General features: G+C 45.6%; 1 protein-coding gene across 1 annotated transcript; it reads left to right on the top strand.

Annotated features, from left to right (window-relative positions):
• The first annotated feature begins 1,586 nt into the window (after positions 1 to 1,586).
• TSSK6 (testis specific serine kinase 6) lies at positions 1,587 to 12,832 on the top strand. Its single transcript, XM_073663170.1, has 2 exons — positions 1,587 to 2,129; positions 12,542 to 12,832. Exons 1-2 carry the CDS (start codon positions 1,587 to 1,589, stop codon positions 12,830 to 12,832), a joined length of 834 nt encoding a protein of 277 aa, XP_073519271.1.
• The last annotated feature ends 6,607 nt before the right edge of the window (positions 12,833 to 19,439 follow it).

Here is a 19,439-nt window from a genome sequence, read left to right as displayed (position 1 = left end):
AGGTAAAAAACTCACCAAATACTCAATGTGTGAACGTGGCCTTAGCTGGAGACTGGACGAGGGGTTCCACCTATTTTTGCTCTCAGCTCACAGTTTGAGGCCTCCTTCACACTTCCATGTTTAAACGTATGTGAAAAACGTTACCATCAGTGTATGGTCCGTGTGCCCGTTTTTACCGGTATGGATAAGGAAAGAAATTACAAAGCTTCTCCTATATGTTACAATGATAAACACGTACGGCACACTGATGCCATCCCTGTGCTGTATATGTTTTGCGTGGAGCCATAGACTTTTCTTGGCCCTTCTGGAAAAAAAACAGACATGTCTCCGTGTTTTGCATGGACACTTGGCCCATGTAAAATCACAAACCGGTGCATAGCAGCATAGGTTATAATGGGTACGTGTGGTATCTGTGAAAAAAAACATGCCATACGTACTGGAAACCCGGACGTGTGAATGAGGCCTGAGAGCTTGTGGAAGGTGAGTCTTCGCTCCTTCACTTGGTGTTGGTGCTGTGTGGAGGCCATTGTTGCAGTGGTTTTGTGTCTATGGGGCGGTGTAGCCTGGAGTCATGGTGACTCAGTCTAGTAGCATGGGTGCTGTGAGGGACCAGGCCGCCCTCCATGCTGGAGCATTGTCAAGGTTAGAAAAAGTTAGGACCCACTGAGAGGTTCGTCATGACGGGGCAGTGGGCTTCATACGGTCTGATCAGAATGTTATGGCAGTTCTGTACATTTTTCCCTGGCGGCATTAGATTAATGTATGATTTTTGGATGTGCAGTCCATGTCTTTTCTACAGTTCTAGCTTTTTCAGATGAGTTTGGGAGCGGACCCGCCTGAGACGTCGTATGCACATACCCGAACATGTAATCACTCCTTCAGGACAAGAAAGCAGCCACTGACAGATGGCAAGGAAAGAACATTTTTAGATCAGTCTATTGTAAAATATTTAGAGCGCGGCTTCCTCAATATGTCTTCCCTCTTACTCTCAGACGCTTGAAAGTGGTTCTTCACTGATAATAATTGTTAGTATTTTTTTACTATCATGCGCCATTACTATGTGCAGGTCAGACCAATCACAGGTACGGCTATCCTTTTATGCTTTAACCAGGCACTGTGTCTCTATTTAAGTATTGTGCCATCAGTCACTATTAGGCCACGTTCACACACTCAGTATCTGGTCAGTATTTTACATCAGTATTTGTAAGCCAGAACCAGGAGTGGGTGATAAATCCAGAAGTGGTGACGTGTTTCTATTATACTTTACCTCTGACTGTAAGTCAAAACCAGGAGTGGAACAAATACTGAGGTAAAAAACTGACCAAATACTGAATGTGTGAACGTGGCCTTACTATGAAACAGTCCTACGTCTAGGCATTAAAAGCTGGGCACATTCCAATGCCAGTTATACTTGTAACTATGGCAACCAAATACAGGTCATAGATAGGCCCATTATGACTCGTCTAGCGTGAAATCACTATCAGTGGGGAAGCTTCCATTTCTATCATTGCACTTTGGGGGGAATAAAATCTAAAAAGGTTCCCACAGTGTCCATCAAGTCTGAAGGCTGGTCTCTTTCTGCCATCATGTCCATTGCTGATCGTCTGCTAGAGAAGCTGGGATACAATACATTATGTACCATTGGTGAAGGAGCCTTTTCAAAGGTGAAAATGGCCACATCTAGGAAACACCAGTGCAGAGTGGCCATTAAAGTGATCGACAAGACAAAAGCCCCAGCTGAGTATACCATGAAATATCTCCCCCGCGAGTTGGACATTTTGAGGAGGGTTCGACATCCTAATGTCATAACTTCTTTTGAGTTTATTGAGATAAATAATGGCCTACAGTTTATAGTAATGGAATTGTGTCTCACAGACCTCCTGGCGTTAGTGCAGAGTACAGGATGGCTACCAGCTGAAAAGGCCAGAAGCCTTTTTAAGCAGATCACCAAAGCCGTCCAGTATCTGCATAAGCATCATGTGGCACACCGCGATCTGAAGTGTGAAAATGTACTTATCACATCAGATCACAATGCAAAGATCACAGACTTCAGCTTCGGAACCAGGTTCACAAATAGCTCCAATTTGTGTACCACTTACTGTGGATCTCCAGCATATGCTTCTCCTGAGGTGAGTCAGTATGCAAGTAGTGTTTTATCTTTTATAGATATGTTGTCCAAGCCCTGATGTTTAGCAATAGATAAGGTTCTATTCTATCTACCTAGAACTTAAAAGGGAATCTGTCATTAGGTTTTTGCCATCTAATATGAGAGCAGCATGGTGTAGGGGCAGAGACCCTTATTCCAGAAATGTGTCACTTACTGTAGTTTTGAGAAAAACATTGTTTTATCAGCAGTTTATCACTAGAGGACAAGTTAATCTGCTTCCAGGTAGTATAACCACACCCTGCCACTGATTGGTAGAAAGTTGCCAATCAGTGGTGTGGGTGAGGTTATTCAGAGCTCAGCATTCAGAGACCTGGAAGAGCTTCAGCACATAAAACTGATTTTTATCAAAACTGCAGCACACATTAAAGTAAGTGAAATCAGGATCTCTGCCCTTACATCATGCTGCTATCAGATAAGGTACCAAAACCTGGTAACAGATTCCTTTTAAGCCCTTCCCCTAATACACTTTAGATAGTTGTCAGCCAAATGGTGGTTTAGCAGATCTTTTGGCTGGGAGCGAGCTATACGCTCCCATACACAGGAACACTTGTTTGCAAAGTGCTCCTGTGCAATTCGCTGCCAGACATCTCTAAAGGATCATCAGACACGCCGGTACTTATTTCTCCTGACGTCATCTGGAGGCGACCCACATAAACAGTATCAGCTGAATCCGTCGATTATCGGCAGGTTTGAACTACATTAGTGTAATGTGTATGCGGGCCAACGGATATTAAGAATATACAAAAAGTTGCATATCTTGTTAACAGATGCTTTCTTACTGGTCATGATAATCACTCATTTATCCGAGTGCAAAGGAAACTGGCGGTGTTCTTAGGAATTAATCCACATGATCCAACACTTTGGTAACACTTCTGTTATTTCTTAGGCATTAAAAACATATCAATGCAGACATAGAAACACATTTCAAACCTTTCATTTTTCTTGTGTGTAACATACCTGCCTACAAACATGTGCATTTAAAACCAAATTGTACTGTCAACAAACTTTGAATAAACAGGCACAGTTACAGAAATGCAGTAATGTATGTTATCAAAGAAATCATTTTCTTTCCCCATTCATCAGACACTTCTTCATTCTCTCATGCATTCTGAATTTGTCATCCACTGAGAAAAAAGCAGCTCAAGTCCGTCTTGCTTAGAGGAAACAGACAAGTGGCATGTGACATAGCCAATTACACTCTGTGGAGAGGGGAAGGGTGGGGAGGAGTTAGGAGCAGGGAAGAGAACAGACAGGCAGGCAGAAAAACATTGTGCAGAGCTCTCAAACAAGCATTTTATCTCACCTCAAAGTTTGAGTCAGATCAAGACAGCTCAGCTCTGCTGTATAATGTCTTCTATGCTGCTGCCGCTTGTCTACATGAGCTAAAAAAGTGAATGAAGAACAGGCATTCCCTTGTCTGTGCTGTGCTTTGCTGTCTATGGGTGAAATCATAGCCTGTCATCCAGGGGAAAACATAGAAATCACGGGGTCCCATAGCAGAAGTTCTAATTGCCCGCCCCCCCCCCAAAAAAAGTAATAATATTCAGCGGGGTCACAGAAGAGCACATCTCACAACTTTGCAACCTTTACAAAGTAATTTTCCACCTATTGAAGCCCTAGATTCCTCTTTTATTGCACCCATGAAATATGATGCCAACAAAAGTGTCCCACAAACACTATAGGATACCTCCTCAATGAATTCTTTCACAGTACTGTTACGGATCCGGGTGGTGGAACCTCTGTGCTGCGGTGCAAGGAGGAGCCAGAGGGGCGTGACTAAGTATCTACTTGGCCTGACCAAGTAGATAATGCCCCGTCTCATGCTGCACATAACACATCTGCATCTCTGGCTGCTATGGGCATAAAAGGGGACAAACTTATGGTGTGGCACCCATGCTCCCCTGACCTCAACCCCATTGAGAACCTCTGGAGCATCATCAAAAGGAGTGTCTATGATGGCGGGAGGCAGTTCACATATAAGCAACAGCTCTGGGAGGGTATTCTGTCCTCATGCAAAACAATTGAAGCAGAAACCATCCAAAACCTGACAAATTCAATGGACGAGAGAGTTCAGAAGCTCCTTTCGAACAAGGGGTCCTATGTGCAAATGTAACATCACCTAGAATAAAGTTTTGAGGTGAAAACGGTTTGATTTCAGTTTGTAATAACCTGCTAATGCTTATAATTTCAAAAATGACAATTTTTTTGTTCTTTATTAAAATGAAAAGGTTGAAAACTCTGCTGTGCATAATAATTTGGAACATGCATTTTGAGTGCAGTTTGAGTTTTTTATTTTTTAAAAAATATACTGTTATCATAGGCAGTTTGTACAAAAACCTTTCAATTGTACTCATAGTTATTTGACTGGAAAATTACAATGACTGCAATTCATATAGGTAATTTGGGAAAATTTGAGAAAATATTATTTGCATAATAATTTGGAACACAGTGTAGTATAGTACTCCACACAGTATACTTCATTACCCATAGTCCTCCACAGTGGGGTACCGAAAATGGTGGCAAGCCACGCAGGAGTTATGGGGCCCATGAGTCACAGGGGCCCGGTGGCAGCATCCGGCTTCCCACCCAACCGTCATCGCACGTTCAACTGTATCGGCATCCTGGATGCCGATACAGTTGAAAGTAATGATGGAGGAGGGAGCGTCAGCTGATGCTTCCTTCTCCATCATTCTTCCTCTGACTTCTCAGCGCAGTGGGCCCGATGACGTCACTACATGGCGCCCGCTGCACTGAGGTATGTGGCGCTTCAGAGCGCTCGCTGCAGAGACAGGGGTAAAAAGGAGAAGAGGTGAGTATTGTATTTTGGAGGACTACTGTATGCTGACCTCCCCATAGTCCTCCACACAGTATACTGCACTCCCCATAGTACTCCATACAGTACACTGCACACCCCATAGTCCTCCATACAGTATACTGCACTCTCCATAGTCCTCCATGCAGTATACTGCACTCTCCATAGTCCTCCATACAGTGGAGGAGGAGCGCTCGCTGCAGAGAACGGAGCAGCGGGGAATAAGGAGGAGAGGTGAGTATTGTGGGTTTTTTTTTTTTAAATTGTTGTGACAATAATATTGAATGGAGGACTATGGGAGTGCAAGATTGTTGGCTTGTCTAAAACAGCAAAGCATTTTGCTCCTTCATCAGGCGAGAAGATTTTTAAAGGGACTATGTCAGCAAAGAATGACTGTTCAAACAAAGTACAGGCTCTCGGTGCATCTTGGCATGTCAAAACATCTAATTGCACTTTCCCACCTGCATGTTTTCCCTCTATCTCCACCTCCACCCCCACCCTCTTCTTTGATTGACGGTTCTGGCTTTATAGAGGCAGAGATAGATGGAAAACAAGTACTTGAGAAGATGCACTTAAATGTTTGCCCACGCCAAGGGTACACTGAACACCTGTCCATGGTTGTAAGTCATTCACCTCCAAGCCTGACCAGGCCAAATTTTACAATTCTGACCAATGTCACTTTATGTGGCAATAACTCTGGAACGCTTCAACGTATCCCAGCGGTTCTGAAATTGTTTTTTATGACATTTTGTACTTCATGAAAGTGGTACATTTTGGTTGATATGATTTATGTTTATTTATGAAAATATTAAAAATTTGACAAAAGATGTGAAAATTGCACAATTTTCAAACTTTGAATTTTTATGCTCTTAAACCAGATATTTATACCACACAAAATAGATAGTAACATTTACCACGTCTACTTTACATCTTCATAATTTTTAAAAATATTTTTTTTGTTAGGAAGTTCGAAGGGCTAAAAGTTTATCAGCAATTTTCCATTTTTCCAACAAAATTTAGAAAACCAATTTTTTTTTTTTAGGCACCACATCACAGTGGTTTTGACAGGTTTATATTATAGAAAATACCCAAAAGTGACACCATTTTAAAAACTGCACCCTCAAAATGCTCAAAACCACATTCAAGAAGTTTATTAACTCTTTGGGTGCTTCACAGTAATTAAATCAACGTGCAAGGAAAAAATTAACATTTTAATTTTTCCTACAAAAATGTTTCTTTTGCCCTACATTTTTCATTTTCACAAGGATAACAGAAGAAAATGAACCATACAATTTGTTGTGCAATTTCTCCTGAGCACACAGATAACCCATATGTGGTGCAAAACTACTGTTTGGGCACACGGCAGGGCTTGGAAGGGAAGGAACGCCATCTGAATTTTGGAGTGCTATTTTTGGCTGGAATACAGTTGATTGCAGATGCCATGTCATATTTTCAGAGCCCCTGATGTGCCAAAACAGCAGAAACCCCTCACAAGTGACCCCATTTTGGAAACTACACCTCTTGAGGAATTCATCTACAGGAGTAGGGAGCATTTTTAACCATCAGGCGATTCACATAATTGTATAACTATACCTCTCCTACGTAAAACCTGAGCCCCTGACGCCCACCCCCCTGCTCCCTCTCTCTGGAGCACTCTGGAATGCCCACTCTGTCTATAACAAGCTCCATTTTGTCCACAACCTCTTTACCTCTCACAATCTCTCCATCCTGGGCATCACAGAGACATGGCTGACACCCTCCGACACTGCCTCCCCTGCTGCGCTGTGTTACGGTGGCCTCCACTTCACCCACACTCCTGACTCTGGTAACAGACATGGTGGAGGAGTGGGTCTTCTCCTTTCTACCAACTGCACCTTTAGCCCTATCCCACCTCTACCCCTCCCTTATTCTCCCTTCTTTTGAAGTCCACTCTGTCCGCATCTACTCTCCCTCCAACCTCCAAGTGGCTGTCATATACTGTCCTCCAGGTCCGGTCACTGCCTTTATTGACCAATTCTCCACCTGGCTTCTTTACTTTCTCTCCGCTGACATTCCCACAATCATCATGGGTGATTTAAACATCCCCACTGACACTCACCAGCCAGCAGCATCCAAACTCCTTTCGCTTACTTCATCCTTTGGACTTACTCAGTGGTCCTCCTCAGCCGCCCACATAGACGGACACTCACTAGACCTCATCTTCACCCGACTCTGCTCCCTATCTAACCTCACAACCTCCCCCCTTCCCCTATCTGACCACCATCTACTCACGTTCTCATCCCTGTCCTCCTCACCTGTCACCCATGTCCAGCAACTAGCACACCCCCGCAGAAACCTTGCACATCTAGACACTCCCACACTCTCTGACTCTATTCTACCACTGACATCCATATCTTCACTCCACGACACAGACAGCGCCACTGCTTTATACAATGCTACTCTTGCATCAGCTATTGACTCAGTCGCCCCTCTTATGTTGCAGAGTGGCGTTGGAAGAAAACACATTCTCAAGATGACTTCACTACATTGAAACAAGAAACACTCGCATTCAAATCAGCCCTCACCTCTGCTAAATAGGCCTACTTCACAACCCTCATATCTTCCTTATCCTACAACCCCAAACAGCTATTCAACACTTTTAAATTTCTCCTCCGCCCTCCACTGCCCCCTCCGTCCTCCATCATCTCTGCTGATGAGTTTGGTCAATCTTGTTTTTGAAGTGTGTGGCAAACAAGCCAAGTCTTTACTGCCCAACCATCACAACCCCTTTGTTTTCCAGACCATTGCCCTTTCCCCATAACCTCCCTTCCCAACATCACGAAAGGAGACCTTACTTGTCTCTTCTCCAAATCACACCTCACCACTTGTGCACTTGACCTCATCCCACCTCCTCCCCAACCTCACCCCCACACTCATCCCATCCCTAACCCATCTCTTCAACCTATCACTAACTTCTGGTACCTTCCCTGCTGCCTTCAAACATGCTACAATCACGCCCATCCTCAAAAAGCCATCCCTCGACCCAACCGCCTTGTCCAGCTACCGCCCCATATCGCTGCTCCCATTTGCCTCCAAACTCCTTGAGCAACACGTTCACGCTGAACTTTCCTCTCACCTCTCATCTAACTCTCTTTTCGACAACCGACAATCCGGCTTCCGCCCCCACCATTCCACTGAACCTGCCCTTACCAAAATCATCAATGACTTACTTACAGCCAAAGCTAACAGAGAATTCTCTGTACTCCTTTTTCTTGACCTGTCCTCTGTTTTCGACACAGTTGACCCCTGCCTCCTAATATAGATCCTCTCTTCCTTTGGCGTCAAAAACCTTGCCCTATCCTGGATCTCCTCATACCTTTCTAACCGCACATTTAGCATCTCCCACTCCCACACTACCTCCTCATCCCGCCCTCTCTCTGTTAGAGTCCCTCAAGGCTCTGTCTTAGGACCCCTACTCTTCTCAATCTATACCCTTGGCCTGGGACAGCTCATAAAATCCCACGGCTTCCAGTACCATCTGTACGCTGATGACACCCAGATCTACCTCTCTGGCAGCCATATCCTCCTTCTTCTCCTCCCGCTTCCTCAAGCTCAATGTGGACAAAACTGAACTCCTCATCTTTCCCCCATCTCGATATTTTCCCCACCTGACCTTTCTATCACAATAAACGGCATCACACTTTCCCCTGTACCGGAAATCCGCTGCCTCGGAGTAACCCTTGACTCTGCCCTGTCCTTCAAACCCTACATCCAAGCTCTCGCCACCTCCTGTCGCCTCCTGCTCAAAAATATTTCCAGAATCCGTGCTTTCCTCAGCCCTGAATCTACTAAACTGCTTGTGCATGTCCTCATCTCCCGCCTCGACTACTACAACATCCTCCTCTGTGGCCTACCTGCTAACACTCCCGCACCCCTCCAGTCAATCCTTAACTCTGCTGTGCGACTAGTTCATCTCTCCTCGCTACTCCTCTGCTATCCCCCTTTGCAAATCCCTTCACTGGCTCCCAATTGCCCAGCGTATCCAGTTCAAACTACTAACACTGACCTACAAAGCCATTCATAACCTCTTTCCTACATACATCTCTGAACTAATCTCCCGATACATTCCCTTACGTAATCTCCGGTCCTCCCAAGAGCTCCTTCTCTCCTCCACACTTATTCGTTCCTCGCCCAGTCGCCTTTCTCCCAAATATCCCCCATCCTATGGAATTCTGTGCCTCAACACGTCCGATTATCCGCCACATTTGGACCCTTCAGACAGAACCTGAAAACCCATCTCTTCAAACAAGCTTACAGTCTGCCATGACCTTGCCTGCTGCCACGTCAACAACACCGGAGCTACTGCAACCCCCCAACTTACTGTCTCCTTCCCCATTACTGTAGAATGTAAGCCCGCAAGGGCAGGGTCCTCTTCCCTCTGTACCAGTCTATCATTGTTAGTTCATTTACTGTAAGTGATATCTGTATTTGGTATGTAACTACTCCTTATGTACAGCACCATGGAATCAATGGCGCAATATAAATAAATAATAATAATGAGTCAATGGAAAATTACATTTTTTCCACTAAAAATGTTGTTTTTAATTTCCAAAAGGAGAAAATGAACAGTACAATTTGTTGTGCAATTTCTCCTGAGTATGCCAATACCCCATATGTGGTAGAAGAATACAGTGCAAAACTCAGAAGGGAAGGAGCACCATATTGGAGACCTGATTTTGCTTGAATGGTTTGATGGTGCCATGTCACATTGGCAGAACCCCCCCATAAGTGACCCCACTTTACAAACTACACCCCTCAATGAATTTAGGAATTGTTTTTTATAGGGGGGCTATGCCATCCTCCCTGTGGTAAAAGTGATAAGACAGCATTGTTCTTCGGGTCAGTATGATTACAGCGATACATTTATATAATTTTTTTTTGCCGCTTTTACGCAATAAATTTTTTCTTAGAAAAAAAAAAAGTTTTTCATTGCTATATTCTGAGAGATATAGTTTTTTTATTTCTCCACTGACAGAGGTGTGTGGCTGCTTGTTTTTGCGAAACAAGATGTTTTCAGCTATACCATTTTTATTTACATTCCACTTATTGTTTGGGGTTATGATGAAAGATCATATGTTTTTGCCATGTTTTTTTTTTACTTTAACTGAAAGGGTTAACTAGTGTGACAGTTTTATAGATCAGGTCGTTCTGGATGTGGCGATACCAAATGTGTACTTTTTTTGTTTTAATATAAATATACATATTTATTGGTATATTTTTTTTTTATTCTTGACTTTGTGATTTTTTTTTTTTAAATATATATTTTTACAATTTTTTTAAACCTTTTTTTTTTTCTTATTTTACTTAGTCCCTTCATGGAACTTTTATTACTCTGATCACTGGTATTAGTGATGAGCGACTATGCCTCATTAACTCTTTCGGTGAGCACGCTCGGGTGCTTTCTGAGTATTTTGGCGTGCTCGGGGTTTCATTCATTGTCACCGCACCTGCTAGTGTCACGGCTGTTTGACAGCTGTGACACATGCAAAGATAGCCTAGCAAACAGTGCTGTTGGAACACGCGGTCCTTGGGCTCTCTTGCGTTTGTTGTGACATGTGAGCCCGGTGCCCAATCAGCGCTGCCCCCCGCTCAAAACGGGATTCAAGTGTATGCACCAAGGGGGCCATAGACTATAATGGTTGTCTGAGTGTCCGCCGTAAATGATGCACGATTTTCACTCTGTCGATACCATTATAGTCTATGGCCTCATCAGCACATACAATCAAATTCCGTTTTGGGAGGGTTCAGATGTAAATCCCGACGGGACCAACGAACGGGTGCCAAAATGCAGTGTGAAAGCACCCCAACACAAGCTAGCTCCAGATGGTACACTTGTAGGCAGATGCTGGCTGTGTAACAGCCGTAATCTGCCCTGTATTGAGCAGACTCCGTTCCTGATCGCTTTCCGTACATGTGCACACTGACATTAAGTAACACTATGTCACAATAAGAGTGTATGTGGCGCCCCTGCGGGTCCAGTTGCCACAGAGGTACTGCATCTCAGCCAGAGGTGTGGTACCCCCCTCTCAGGTAAGGAGGGAGCACTACATGAGACCCACACACTCAAATCCAACACTACACCACTCCATTAGGGAGGGTCCAGATAGCTCCTGAGGGAGAGCACAGACCCGGTCCCTGTTTGGAAGGTGGAACTAAGTAGAGGAAGTGGGTGGAGGAAGTAGTTTAGGGGAGCACTGAAGGAAGACTATAAAAGAAGGGTAGAAACATCTAGAAGGGGCCATTCCTAGTTCCAGTCCTTGGAGCAGGAGTTCAGTGAGTGAGGACCGTGGAGGAGAGGGGCCCAGTCAGAGAGGCCCAGTAGGAGAGTGAGGAGAGAAGACCAGAGCAGTGAGGAGGGCTCCAGAGAGATAGAGGATCCTAGGGGCACGGGAAGTGCGGAGTCCACCCGTGCGCCCGAGTTCACGCTGACCGTGAAGGGATCAGGCTGCAGTAGGGGACCAGCCCCAGACTAGTGGAGGATTGCAAGACTCAGCTAGCAAACTGGAGTTTGCGGTATCTTCATGTGCCGTAGCCAAAATCCACACACATTCTCTGAAAAGGTGGCCTTATAGGACAAAGGGGACAGGCAGGACGTCGCCCAACAAGGCCCGCGGCCACTGGCTCGGGACACTGTGTGTGAGGTGTAGGGCAGGAGGGCGAGAGCAAGCACAGAGAGATGACCCGGGAAGGTACACCAAACAAAAGGGGTCCCATTCAAGTGCACCCAAGTTATCTGATAGTTGGCTGGATCACTTCCCCAGAGGAAACAGGACGACGTGGGCAGTTATAATCTGGCAGTTGCAACCCGGAGCATCTTAATAACTGAGTAAACACTTGAAGACTGCACCCCACTGTGTCCTTCAGTTAATTGCTGCGTCGCCTGCCTTGCACAACCCCAACCTCTCAAATTATTTATTTAACTGCCCTGGGGCCTAGCTCTACCCGTGGAGAGCCGAACCATCTCTACTGCGTCACCAACAGCCCCAGTGGATCTGAACAGCAGCGGCGGTCACCTATAGCCGCATACCACGGGTGGTGCCACGAACATTATCCCCTTTTCTTTATTGTGTTATTTGACTGTTCTTTATTGACCACGCTGGGCCACGGACCAGGTCACTGCCACCGTGACTACCCCAAAAAGGACCGGCCCGGCTACCGAGTACCCCACGGCCCAAGGGGGCACATCATGTGCAAGGGGCTTGAAAGGCTAGTCCGGCATTAGCAAATTAAGCTAATGCTGCTTTCACCTCGGATATCTTTCAACTGATGAAAATCTGTGGCACGTTTAGTTTTTCTAAATGACCGCAGCATTTGAATCAGATTAGTAAATTATAATCCTTGTGTTTAGTATTCCAAAACTAGCAGCCACTAAAACTCTTATGGTAAAAATTATTGGCTAATTACTGCACTGACAAGAAATTGTCGTGATCCCCTGTGAGGATGATGAATGCAAGTAGATAGAGTAAATATTTCCATGTTGGAGTAAAGAAAGAAGGGTATTTTTTTTTTTTTTTTTTTTGTAGGTGCAGCAAGGTGTACCCTATGAACCAAGAAAGTCTGACATTTGGAGCCTGGGAGTGATCCTCTACGTAATGGTGACAGGAATACTGCCATTTAATCAGACAAACTTGAATACACTGTCAAAAATTCAACAGACAGAAGTTGTGTTTCCCAGAGCTGTAGAAGTGGAAGAAAAATGCAAAAGTTTGATCAAAGAAATCCTGCAGTACAACCCTAATGATCGACCTGACATCTGCACCGTCATAAAGCAAGATTGGCTACTTGCCGCACAAAACATCCAAATCCAACAATAAAGACAGGTGAAAGCCACTGAATGAGCTCATTTGTAGATGAAACAAACATAACAGAAGATATTTCACATTATAGCTCCTGTTGATTGTGACTTTCCACCAGATTTTGGAGTGCCTGTAGGAATTCATCCACAATAGCATTTGTAACGTCAGACACCGATGTTGGACAGGGCTCTTTCAGGACACATTATTTTCTACACATCAATCCATGTTTTAATTGCTCAGCCTTTGTCTACAGGGGCACAGTGATGCTGGAGTAGGGAAGGGCCTTTCCTACATTGTTGCCACATCTAAAATGTCTTTGTATGTTGTGAATAGTAGCTGAGCTAAGGTACTCAGTCCAGCGAACAGCATCTGAGCTGCAGTATCTGGGTGTAGCCACTATGCAGTGTGCGACGCTGTGCTGTTCTGGATCCATACACTTACATTGGACTCTGGCTGGATGTAATAATTTCTTCATCTTTCACTAATAGACATATACGGATATGCTTAGGGTTGACTGTTATGTAGCATCTGACTTCGGGAACCACTTGGATCAGCAGAACCAAGGAGCTATAGCCCCGTCATTCACCAGATTTTTTTTTAATCCCTCTTTGAAGCTCAGCCACAGGCTGAGGGAATAGGAGACTGAATTTTACTAAATGCATACTGTGGTATTGCTCTACATAGCACTAGGAATCATATGATCGCATGTTCAAGTCCCCTAAGGGGACTAACAGGTACAGTGAAAAGTAAAAGAAAAAAAACAAACGTTTAATATGAAAAAAATAATAAATAACAAAAGATCAAATCACCCTTCCCCCCCCCCCTTAAAAAAAAAAAAAATACACATACGTGGTATCGTCACATTGAGAAAAGTCCGAGTCGGTATCACCGTAATGGAACGAATAGGCAGAATCATATGCGAGGTCATTTTTACCTCAAAACGTACAGTCATGGCCAAAAGTTTTGAGAATGACACCAAAATTATATTTTCACATGATCTGCTGGCCTCTGGTTTTTATTAGTGTTTGTCTGATGTTTATATCACATACAGAAATATAATTGCAATCATATTATGAGTACCAATAGGTTATATTGACAGTTAGAATGAGTTAATGCAGCAAGTCAATATTTGCAGTGTTGCCCCTTCTTCTTCAAGACCTCTGTAATTCTCCCTGGCATGCTCTCAATCAACTTTTGGACCAAATCCTGACTGATAGCAGTCCATTCTTGCATAATCAATGCTTGCATTTTGCCAGAATTTGTTGGTTTTTGTTTGTCCACCCGTCTCTTGATGATTGACCACAAGTTCTCAATGGGATTAAGATCTGGGGAGTTTCCAGGCCATGGACCCAAAATCTCTATGTTTTGTTCCATGAGCCATTTAGTTATCACCTTTGCTTTATGGCAAGGTGCTCCATCATGCTGGAAAAGGCATTGTTGGGCGCCAAACTGCTCTTGGACGGTTGGGAGAAGTTGCTCTTGGAGGACATTCTGGTACCATTCTTTATTCATGGCTGTGTTTTTAGGCAAGACTGTGAGTGAGCCGATTCCCTTGGCTGAGAAGCAACCCCACACATGAATGGTTTCAGGATGCTTTACAGTTGGCATGAGACAAGACTGGTGGTAGCGCTCACCTCTTCTTCTCCGAATAAGCTGTTTTCCAGATGTCCCAAACAATCGAAAAGGGGATTCATCAGAGAAAATGACTTTGCCCCAGTGCTCAGCAGTCCACTCCCTGTACCTTTTGCAGAATATCAGTCGGTCCCTGATGTTTTTTTCTGGAGAGAAGTGGCTTCTTTGCTGCCCTCCTTGAAACCAGCCCTTGCTCAAAGAGTCTCCGCCTCACAGTGCGTGCAGAAGCACTCACACCAGCCTGCTGCCATTCCTGAGCAAGCTCGGCACTGCTGGTAGTCCGATCCCGCAGCTGAAACAGTTTTAAGATACGGTCCTGGCGCTTGCTGGTCTTTCTTGGGCGCCCTGGAGCCTTTTTGACAACAATGGAAGCTCTCTCCTTGAAGTTCTTGATGATGCGATAGATTGTTGACTGAGGTGCAATCTTTGTAGCTGCGATACTCTTCCCTGTTAGGCCATTTTTGTGCAGTGCAATGATGGCTGCACGTGTTTCTTTAGAGATAAAGAGAAACAATGATACCAAGAACCAGCCTCCTTTTAAAGTGTCCAGTGATGTCATTCTTACTTAATCATGACTGATTGATCGCCAGCCCTGTCCTCATCAACACCCACACCTGTGTTAATGGATCAATCACTAAAACGATGTTAGCTGCTCCTTTTAAGGCAGGACTGCTGTAATGCACACGCCTGGGCTGACTGGCGTGTGCGGGTGTTGTGGTTCCACTGGACCATGGACCGAAGAGTGCCTGGAGGGGCGTGACTAAGTATCTGGCCGATCCGACCAAGGTGGCACGACGGCATACGACGCCAGTGCACCAGGGAGAAACCGGGCAGAGGGACCAGGTGCTACTCCAGGTCAAACTCCGGACACGGGGGTTGACCCACACAGGGGAATACAGGAACAGACTGGTCGGCTGGCACACAGACTGGTGGGTATAGGCAGGCACGACTGGTATGCAGGCAGGCGGGTATGCAGGCAGGGGGGTACAGGCAAGCACAGCTAGAGTGCAGACAGGGAGGCACTAGCAGGTAGGAACACAGGCGGGATAGGACCCAGTACACACTGGGACTCAGGAACAATACAGGCAGAGGGGTACAGGCAAGCACAGCTAGAGTGCAGACAGGGAGGCACTAGCAGGTAGGGACACTGGCGGGATAGGACCCAGTACACACTGGGACTCAGGAACAGAACCACAGATGTGGCGGACAAACACAGCAGAGTGAGGCCGCCCAGAGAGGTGAGCGAGAACAGGGCAGGACAAGGCCGCCTGGAGCGGTGAGCAAGAGTAGAGCAGGACAAGGCCGCCAGGAGCGGTGAACAAAGGATCAGAGCTGAGCGAGACTGCCGGAGCAGTGAGCAAGAGTAAAGCAGGACGAGGCCGCCTGGAGCGGTGAGCAAGAGTGGAGCAAGACTGCCGGAGCAGCGAGCAAAAGGGTCAGAGCGGAGCAAGGCTGCCGGAGCAGCGAGCAAAGGAGTCAGAGCAGGCTAGAACCGCCGGAGCGGTAAGCAAAGGAGTCAGAGCAGACTAGAACCGCCGGAGCGGTAAGCAAAGGAGTCAGAGCAGACTAGAACCGCCGGAGCGGTAAGCAAAGGAGTCAGAGCAGACTAGAACCGCCGGAGCGGTAAGCAAAGGAGTCAGAGCAGACTAGAACCGCCGGAGCGGTAAGCAAAGGAGTCAGAGCAGACTAGAACCGCCGGAGCGGTAAGCAAAGGAGTCAGAGCAGACTAGAACCGCCGGAGCGGTAAGCAAAGGAGTCAGAGCAGGCTAGAACCGCCGGAGCGGTGAGCAAAGGAGTCAGAGCAGGCTAGAACCGCCGGAGCAGTGAGCAAAGGAGTCAGAGCAGGCAAGGCTGAGTAGGGGGGACAGGGCTCTGTTCACACGGAACAGACAGGAAGGGAAAGGCAGAGCCAGACACCCACAGGGTACTTGCAGTGAAGTAGCGAGTGGACCACAAACTCACAAACGGGAGTACAGAGACAACAGGCAGGAGTTAGGTACGAGTTCAGACTCTGCAGAAAAAGGAAAGGAACGGACATAGAGAAAAGACAGATGAAAGATAGGAGAGAGTACAGACTGGAAGTGTACGGACGAGACCGACACTGCAGCGGGACACAGGAGCGGGTCTGGGAATACGGCCCCCAGAGAGGCGGGACGAACAGGCAAGGAGCGTGTTCAGACAGGACAGACAAGATACAGGAACGGATCTAGGTAATCGGCCCCTAGAAGGCGGGAGGAACAGGCTAGGAGCGTGTTCAGACAGGCCTGGAAATACAGCCTCCAGGAAAGGCAGCAGGCAAGAGTACACAGACAGGACTCAGTTCAGACACGGGAACTGATACCGCAAGGCAGGAGACATAGACAGGACTCAGTTCAGACACGGGAACTGATACCGCAAGGCAGGAGACAAAGAACGGGACCTGGCACCTTCAGAGTGAAAGCACACACTGAATGAAACACTATGCTCAGGCAGGGATAGATGGGAGCAGCTGAGCTATATACCAGGTGACAGACAGCAATAGGCTGAGGACGCACAAGGGGTGTGACCCACAGCAGGTACAAAAAGCAGGAAGTGATCGGGCGCCGCCCTTAAGCAGCAGAAACAGACACAAACAGACAGCATGGAGGGAAGCCAGAGAGACATTCTGGACTGGAGATCAAGTGCGCGCTCTTGCACAGTGGGAGATGGACCACCATGCAAGGACGCCGCCAGGTATGTTACAACTGCAATGATGTTGAAATGTGCTTTGGGGGTTAAAGTTCATTTTCTGGGCAAATATTGACTTTGCAAGTACAGTAATTGCTGTTAAGCTGATCACTCTTTGACATTCAGGAGTATATGCAAATTGCCATTACAAAAAATGAAGCAGTAAACTTTGGAAAAATTACTATTTGTCTCATTCTCAATACTTTTGGCCATGACTGTACACCATAAAAACAATTCCCAAAAAACAATGTCAGAATTGCATTGCATCATGACAGGGTTTAGAAAGCGACAGAAAATTATTACCAACTTCGTGACATGTTCTATATATACAACTAAGGCCACTGCCCCACTATCAGTATTCGGTCAGTATTTTTTCTCAGGAGTGGAAGCCAAAACCAGGAGTGGGTGATAAATGCAGAATTGGTGACTTGTTTCTATTATACCTTTTCTTTGATTGTTCCTCACCTGGGTTTGGCATCCACTTCTGAGAATAAATACTGACCAAATACTGATAGTGGGGCCGTAGCCTTAGGGTTGTTATATACAGTGAAACATCAGACTGTTGGCAACATACACAATATACGGTGGAAGTAAAATCTGCCACAGGAAGGTAGGAAGAATGGTGGTCCTCTCAAAATGGTGGTCTTTTGAAGACTTGAGGTCCTGAATTCAAATTTATCCAAGGACAATATTTGCATGGTCTTTGTATGGTCGCCCTGTGTTTTCTTTGAATTTCTAGGCACTCCTGTTTCTTTCCACACTTCGAAGACATATAGGTTTGTTTTCCCTTTTAATCCTGCATCATCACTACCTGTATTTTATGAGAAAGCAAGCAAAGATGTCTCCAGCAGGACCAGGGTTGTATATACTTTGTTAAAACTTCACTTTTAATTTCAAATTGTAAAAGCCAAGGATGAGTTACAAAATGAGCAATATAGCGGCTCTTAGGTACAGCACATTCCAACGCGTTTCGGCTAAACCTTATTCATGGAATAATGTCTAGCCGAAACGCGTTGGAATGTGCTGTACCTAAGAGCCGCGATATTGCTCATTTTGTAACTCATCCTTGGCTTTTACAATTTGAAATTAAAAGTGAAGTTTTAACAAGATATATACAACCCTGGTCCTGCTGGAGACATCTTTGCTTGCTTTCTCATTACTTGAACCTTGGTAGCCCATGACCTGGGCGTCTCCGCTGCAAGACTTCGTTGGGACTGGATGAGTCTGGCTATTACATGGTGAGCTGACATACGTTTTCCCTTTCCCTTTGTTTTTTCATTACCTGTATTTTATAGGCTGTTCAAACTGCATTTATCCAGTGTATCTGTAAGGGTGTGACAGGGACTGTCATATACCTGCCCCTGAAGGCAAGTGAGAATATTGACTTGGGTTTTGGTGCATATTGTATGATGTGAAATGTTCCTGTATGGGTACTGTATTGGTAATGCCTAAGGTAACCTGGTAGACTCAGCTTAGGGATAGGGACAGTATATTACACAGTTTAATGCTTAGTTAGTGATTGATAGGAACATTAGGGCAGATAGGCAGTGGTGGGCCTATTAGTGTATAAGATATAGAGAAAGTATAGGATACTATCATGCGGGTATGGGGATAACCCAGCATATAACGACAGGAAAAGGGAAGGTTGCCCTACAAGTAGGGAAAGGGGGAGTGGAGACCACTAAACAGCTCAAACAACAAACCCTGACTCCCATATGGACCCTATATAGGTTCTGCACCTATTGCCGAGCAGGAATCCTGGCCCTAGCTGACCCTAAAGCTAGGCCCTAGGTAGAGAGGGGGAGGGGTGAGCACTAGTCAGGACCACTGCAAACTAAAGTACACACAAGGGAAATAAACAAGGGAATACACTTAGCTTCAAGATGACACCAGAGAGAAAACGGCAACAATCCACAAAGGAACTCCAAGAAAATTTTAGCCGACAACTAGAATTTCAGGCCTGAATAGAATCAGAACACTATCACCAGCAACTCTCTGGAGAAACTGAGTGTAATTAAGGATACAGCAAGGAAGTGCTAATAGCAGCTAAAGGTGAGGATCACCGCTGGGTCCTAAAGGTATAATCCCCAAGCGAGGCGAGGATTACCGCTGGGTCCTAAAGAGAGAGGGATCATGAAAGGATCAGGAAGATGTTTGCAAGGCCAAACGCAGCGACTTTCTACAGCCGGACCCAGTATGATTGTCTGTCAAATCTGACACACCTGTGACAGTACCCCGCCTTCTACGAGTCGTCTCTGAACACTCAGGACCAGGTTTCTCTGGATGA

Source organism: Phyllobates terribilis, unplaced genomic scaffold (genome assembly GCF_046119375.1).
Source record: "Phyllobates terribilis strain yellow unplaced genomic scaffold, ASM4611937v1 Scaffold_1__5_contigs__length_1240528914, whole genome shotgun sequence".
Lineage (NCBI taxonomy): Eukaryota > Metazoa > Chordata > Amphibia > Anura > Dendrobatidae > Phyllobates > Phyllobates terribilis.
This window is presented reverse-complemented; position numbering and strand designations above follow the sequence as displayed.

Excerpts from the sequence above, each read along its gene's own strand:
- TSSK6 (XM_073663170.1), top strand. The coding sequence starts at position 1,587 with ATGTCCATTGCTGATCGTCTGCTAGAGAAGCTGGGATACAATACATTA. Across the intron at positions 2,130-12,541 it reads CAGCATATGCTTCTCCTGAG|GTGCAGCAAGGTGTACCCTA; the intron begins GTGAGTCAGTAT and ends TTTTTTTTGTAG.